Source organism: Trachypithecus francoisi, unplaced genomic scaffold (genome assembly GCF_009764315.1).
Source record: "Trachypithecus francoisi isolate TF-2019V2 unplaced genomic scaffold, Tfra_2.0 Lachesis_group4, whole genome shotgun sequence".
NCBI classification, from domain to species: domain Eukaryota; kingdom Metazoa; phylum Chordata; class Mammalia; order Primates; family Cercopithecidae; genus Trachypithecus; species Trachypithecus francoisi.
This window is the reverse complement of record NW_022681469.1, coordinates 43,481,908-43,489,225: the sequence shown is the minus strand read 5'-3', so window position 1 is coordinate 43,489,225 and position 7,318 is coordinate 43,481,908. Positions and strand designations below refer to the sequence as shown.

General features: G+C 32.4%; 1 protein-coding gene across 10 annotated transcripts in view; it reads right to left on the bottom strand.

The window, feature by feature from the left end:
* Window positions 1–5,446: 5,446 nt before the first annotated feature.
* TFEC (transcription factor EC) overlaps window positions 5,447–7,318 on the bottom strand; it is a 223,055-nt gene continuing 221,183 nt past the window's right edge. For all 10 annotated transcript variants that reach the window (XM_033192952.1, XM_033192948.1, XM_033192947.1 and 7 more), the window contains one exon: window positions 5,447–6,430. In XM_033192952.1, the coding sequence (XP_033048843.1) occupies window positions 6,050–6,430 (381 nt within the window). In that variant the 3' untranslated portion in view covers window positions 5,447–6,049. The remainder of the gene's footprint in view (window positions 6,431–7,318) is intronic.

Below are 7,318 nucleotides of genomic sequence, written 5' to 3'. Positions count from 1 at the left end.
AGTATTCTATTTATCCTAGATTGTCTGGGGACTATCTAGTATATTAAAAGGTTTTGCAGAGTTTCTTAGTGATTTCACTGCTACCATTATGCCTGTTAGCAATTTAGCAACATCCTGATAAATATTTTCCATAAATCAAAGCCATAACAGCATGGTGAAGCAGATGGCAGGAGACCATATTAAAGAATGTAACAATTATTTTCTTTAATAGGGAAATATTGAATCATCGTTTTCAGCATGGATTATGTAGTGAGTAGTTGTCAGCTGGGATGTCTGGTGACTGTTTTAAATATCCTTTCAAATGATTAACCCGCATTCTCTGTTTTTCAGTGCAGTCTATATACAAAGGCAGAACAAAAACTGTAAAACATTTCATAATTATAGTCTCTCATTTAATATATGCAAAGAAAATATTGGTACATTTTAAGGTGTTTTTACAAAGATTCAGGTATGTATTAAAGTACACCAAAGTTCTCCATTTTCTTAGAAAATAAGACACATTACCTTGTTATTAAAAATGAAAAATAGCAATAATTACAAATTCTACAGTCTTATTATGTTAACAATGTTTTCTTGATCTAACCAATGTTAGATTAAAATTATAGGAATGTTACTTCAGCTATTCGTATATGTAAAACACTATTAAAGTGAAAGATTTTTAACTACATTATAATTATTAAGATTAAATAGCAGAATTAATTTTAGCCTTGTATGCCATAAGCAACTGCTATGCTGTTAGATAAGATTCTTGAATTTAGTTTGCTTTTAAACTCCAGTATCATATTTAAAGAACAATATGTAACTTCCTGATTATATATAATGCTTTCAGCAAAATCAGTCTCTTTTTTTATCTGTATGTTTTGTTTGCTACATAAACTACCAGCTTTAACACAAAAACAAAATTTATTTCTGTGGAAAAAAATACAGTTGAAAATATAGAATATTTGAAATAAAACAGTAGTGCAGGGATAAAAGAGGTAGTATTACAAACACAAAAGTCTTTACTGATATTCTTTATGCCTGTTGGATAATGTAAGAAAAAGACATTTTACAGAGAATTTCATCAGTAGAAAACACAATAGAAATCATCTGATTATGCAGAAATACACATAAAAATCCCTTTACAAGCAGATAAAAAGTTCCCTTCTATGTATAAAGTAGTAGACAATAGTATTTCATTGTTAAGTTGGTTGAATCCTGGGGAATATATTTTTTAATCAAAATAGCTGTTTTCTGATAATCTCCTATACACTCAAATTCTCTATGGACCTCAGAGGGAAAATGTAGCACTGAAAATTCTAAGAAAAGCTTTTTTTTTCTGGTTTTGAATTGTTTCCTTGTTTTCAAATTAAAATTCATACAAATAATAAAATATTGGAACATCAATGCACGATGATTACTGGAGGCTCATATAACATATGAGATCAGTAACACTCGAAATGTATTTAGTATTTATTAGGCAAATATAATGAAATCTCTGTATATATGTATTCTAAGTCAAACTGACATACTTATCAACATATGGAGCACTGGAGGGGTAAATGATGTAATTCCATGTAGTACATAGAGACTATGCCATTATCAATACTGAAACAAAATTCAATCCTTCAGGTGATTTTAAGAAACCCAGATGGTTGATCTTGCGCTGATAACACAGTGAAATAATAAATTGATTCCAGTTTTATTCCACATCTTACATATCAGATGGTCAGTAAATACCTAAAATGTTTGAATAGGGTCAAAGACATTGTTAAAAAAAAAAAAAAGAAAAAGAAAATTGGAACATTTAGTTATGCCATTTATTTATTGAAATGTTTAAATTCCACAATATCCAAACAGGAAAAAAGTGTTTCCATGATACCTTGAAGTACAAGAAAATTCCTATATGACTCAGTTTTTCAAAATAAAATAAAAATATATTCCTTTTAAAGTTGTGAAATCTAACTCTTCTCATGACATAATGGTAAATGAGCACACCAAATCAAGACATTCTTTGTATCTATTTTTTTTAAGTAAGAGCTATTAAATATTTGATTTACAGTCATGTAGGTGGGAAAAAATGAGTTGAAAAAGGAAGAGGAAGGCTATTTCTCAATGTCCCCAGCTCATCTGGCTATTTATTATTTAGAGCTTTTTTTAAACCTATGTAAAGAAAGCCATGGTCACTGATATGCCTATAAACTGAGGAAATACCATCTGTACATATATTCCCCATTTGATACAGGAAAAATTCAAGAAGAAAAGGCACTAAAGAAAAGAAATTGTAAAGAGCTGTATCTACTAACAGGAGGTCATCATTATTTTAAGCTAATTGGAAGGTGGAAAGGGCTGTTTAATGTGAATCCATGAAAAAGCAGCCAACATTTAATAATATAAAAAATGATTGGGTGGGATATTTTATTGAAAAAAGAATGAAAAAAACATTATTGTATCTTACTTTAAAGTAAGCTTTATTATAATTGTAATTATGAATTAAATCTTTAAATGAAAAGGGATAATTATATATTAATTGAATGAACAAACTGATATATTGTGTTTTAATAGTCCCATTACAGTTGATGCTTTTTATGACAGCACTGTTTGATAAACAATATGCCTCTTTTACTATTATGAAAAATCTCATTTCTGCAAAAAATATTCTGGAGAGTCATAAATTTTTCTAAGGGTCTATCTTGAATCTTAGATAGTCAAATAATTTGCTTTTAAATTCACATTATTTTTGTTTTGAAATTTATTTGCACCATTTTGAAATGTTATGGTCAGATGTTTATAACCCTCAGTAATTATAGTGAAACTGACCCACATATAATAAATAGAAAGTGTAGTTTGCTGAGTGGGGAGGACATTTTGAAAAACAACTACTTTATAAATGAACAACTTTTTCAGTAAATAATCTAATTTTTGGTACACTATTACTTTCCTATGCAACCTCCTCATTATTAGGATTGGGATAATTATATTTAGATAAGTAGGGGTCCCCCCATGGTTATACATGACATTAACTGCACACCTAACAGACCTGATTCAGGAATTTTTCACTTGACATTCAGGAGGTCCCTAAGATCTCTGAATGCATGCAAATTGTTGTCCATATAAACTGTTCTATACTTTTCTAGGGAGAGGGTCTATAACTCATTAGATTCTCAAGGGATCTGCCTTAAAAAGTTAAGAACTGGCCGGTTGCGGTGGCTCAAGCCTATAATCCCAGCACTTTGGGAGGCCGAGGTGGGCGGATCACGAGGTCAGGAGATCGAGACCACCCTGGCTAACACGGTGAAACCCCGTCTCTACTAAAAATACAAAAAGAAATTAGCTGGGTGTGGTGGCGGGCGCCTGTAGTCCCAGCTACTCCGGAGGCTGATGGCGTGAACTCGGGAGGTGGAGTGAGCCGAGATCGTGCCATTGCACTCCAGCCTGGGCGACAGAGAGAGACTCCATCTCAAAAAAAAAAAAAAAAAAAAATTAAGAACTACCATCTAATTAATTTTTAATCTATTTCAGTTAACTGGGAAACAGCACAACTCTTTACCCTCTTTAAAAGTTCATTACCCATTTTACAGTTCCCCGACATCTCATAATCTAAATGCAGCAGCAAATATCAGTTCCCTCTCCAGATCTATCTGTGACCAGGTTCTATCATCCTGTGCCAAGTCCTTATCTCAGCCAAGATTGTGAAGGATAGGTTTCAGGGCCCAGTAGTTGTACCTTAACAGAATGGAAAATAATGACTGAGTAATGACATCACCGGTGCAAGGATACTCAAAATATGAAGAAATGAGAAGAGTAGATAAAATGAGAACCGAGGCCAGTCTCTATCTAATAAACTGGTGTGTTTTCCATGAACTCCAAAATATATTCCTTATCTATACTTTTTGACATTTAATCAAATTATCAACTCAGATAATTTAAGTGGAATTCTGTTATAGAATTAAAAGTATGTAACATCTTCTTGAAAATTATTGAGAAGATATATCTAATAGCTGTTTCACATGGCATATTTCAGATTAATTTATCTATCAGGCTTTAATGACTGTACCCAGAAGTTAGTAATTATTTTTCCATGTCAAACAATGAAATTATTTTAATTCTCCAAAATCTGAGCAAATGATACAAACTAAGCCTGAGATAATTATTATACCATAAGGATTTACTATTTTTTTCTTTTATCTGCATTAGGGTCTCACATTTTATAGTAACATATTTTCCATGTGAGAAATAACTAAAAGATCCTTTCAAAATTTATCCCAAAGCTTAATATTCATGAAAGATTACATCTCACTCAAGTTAGTAATATACGTTTTAGTTTTTAGCATCCTCCTGGCTACTAAAAATATTTGCTTCTATTATATTAATACTATATTATTTCACCATAGTTTTTAAGGGCCTTCACAACCTATTGTCAGTCTTATGCTTCAGAACTCCCGACATCTAGGGCATCCAGATTTTTCTAATGCAAGTCCTATAAAGATTCTTTCCCAATTATTCTCACTTTTATCATTTGGTTGATATTATTCCTTTATATGCCCTCACTTTCACTCAATTAATGCCTTTCAAAGAGAAGTCAAATTCTGCTGTTCCCATAAACTTTGTCATTCATTTTCATTTTCTTTGACCTTCTGTATTTACAGCTTATGCTTAGATTTTTTATTCTATATGTCGTCTATCTTTTGTTTTTGTTTTTCATGCATTCGTGTTAACTACCTCAGGAGTAAGACCATCTCTTTTTCAACTATTCTACGTTTTTTCAGTACTCACTGCAGTTCTGAGTATGCCTCCATAAATACTGATTAATCGGATGATCACTCATGGAGGTCCAGCACAGAGCAAGGTGCTTGGTAACTTAATTTGCTAACCTCAAACAAGCGCAAGAGATAAAAATCTAAATGAAGCATCATAGTTATAAGTGCTTACAATAAATGCTAACAGTGCAACTAAAGATCATAAGACACACTAAGTGCTTATAGAAATAGAACCTTATGCTCCTCTCAGAACTGAAAATAATAAGGAATAGTTTCTGTTTTAATAATTATTTTGCCAATTGGCAATTCGATTTTCAATATTTTATCCATTTGGAGCAAAACCAAATCAACAACTAATTGATTTCTGTCCAATACTGGACATGATGAGAAGTTTTAAGTACCTGAAAACTGTCCTTGTAGGGGCACTTTTTATATTTTATTTATTAAAATTGGTGGTCTGACATCTCTTCTTCGGATGCAGTCAGAAGAATGAAGAAAACAAAAGAACATGTACTACCTGAATTATGTGCATACTTGTGGGTGTATGTTTGTGTGAAGGGATACAATTCTGGTCCATATTCCTGAGGAAAATATTGAATGTGTTCCTTTTCCTGAACAGAGTTTGGAGATATAAATATGCATGGATGCTTTTAGAATTAGTGTAATTGAACCAACTAAAGAAACGAGGATTTAATTTTAGTAACCAATGTTTTTATAAGTCATCCATATTTTATTGTGGAAAATTCTCACATTTATTGTAGATTTGCTTTTCAACCACAAGTGACAGATAATCTATTATATCATTATTTCTCCTATAGAGTTTGAACTTTAGACATATCTACTAGACAATGGAGAAAGGCAATGACCACCTGATATGCTGATCTTGATTCTTGAAGACTGATGTAAAAGTTGAAGAGAAGATGGAAATGAATAACTAAGAGACTGTTTGTATATTTCAGTCATTTTACACTTTGCAGTCATTAGTTCCAGTAGTACACCACCAAGTTGCTGCTTTTAAAGCATCAGTAAAGAGCTATTTCTTATGCTGTACCTCTTTCCAGTAAAACAGAATTTAAGTGGATTTGGACTCTGTAGTCAAAGAAGAAAACACCTTTTTTCCACCCTCAATAATTCATTAACACCATGATTTTTCTTCCTGCGAATTCTTCTGTTGCTTCTATCAGTTTTTCATGAACACCACATTCCTTTAGGAAAAAAATAAGCCAAAGCAACATATGAAACACAGAGCATAATTGCGTAGCACCAGCATAGAACTGCTTTCCAGTTGATGAATTCGGTCTGTTTATTTCTTATAATTCATCACCATCATCTGAGCTAAAGCTACTTCTCCTACTGCTCTCTTTGGAAACTGCAGGGGAAGTGGCAGATAGCAGAGGATCTGTTCCAAATGGAGAGATTGTGTCATCCAATAGCATGCCATCCAATCTTTGTTCCTCTTTCAATGCGGCACTAAATGATAAATCTGTGAAGTACGACAAAGGATCAGAAAAGGCTATAGCTTGATCACAGAGCTCAGGGGTTGGCCCCTGAGACACAGTCAGTTGTTGGCAATAGTCTACTGAATTCTGTTCAGGATGGCTCTGCTGTTTGGTGACATGAGCACCTAAATCAGCCGTGCCAAGTGAAGCCAGGGTTGGCAGACCATGAGTACGAGCCTGAATTTCTAGTTCCTGTAATTTCAAACGAGAATCATTAAATAACATCTTTGAAATTGGATTTAACAGTAGAGAATAAGCCAGACATAGAATCAAAATATTAACAAGCATTTAAAATGAAGAATAATGCGATGCAAATTATGAATAATCTTTGCAAATAATGAAATTGATACATTTCTGATGTCTGAAAAATAACTCTGAGAAAATTACTCAGATTTTTTTTAAGTTCGGTCTCATTGTTCTACAAAGGAATTTATGACTGATGATAGTTCCACAGTGGCTCAGACTACAATACAGCCATTTGGAGACAGCAGAAAGTCATCTATTTATTCTTCCTGATTAATTTCTCACCATAAATGCAGTACCTTTTCATGGAAACAGTAAATGCTTTACCTGGTGCTAAGCATACTCACATTTTAAAAAAATCTTGAGAGTTATAAAAGCCCATGTTTTGATATTTTGGATTATATGAACAGATGAGAAGTGACTTAATATAAACTGGCACAACACTCCTTGAGGCAATGAAAACCATAGCAATGTTGGGAAAGAAATGAACGAAGGAGGGGAGAATCTAATGTCCAATATAATCTAGAGAAACAAGCGTTCTACTTAGTATTATTATTTGATTGGGATAATAATGTGTGCATTTATGAAATGTGTTATATTTTATGCATTTTGTAATTTGTTGTTGTCATTATATATGTATATGTACACACACACACATATATACACATATGTGTATATACATATATACATTTTCAGCTATCTTGATCCTGGATTTCTAGTCAAAACCTAATTGAAACAATCCAATTCACGAACTTCTAAAAAGCAGTAAAATTATCCTTCAAAAGGAAAAATAATTGTTAATAAGAGAAAAAATAAATGAGACCAATGAAGAAAACT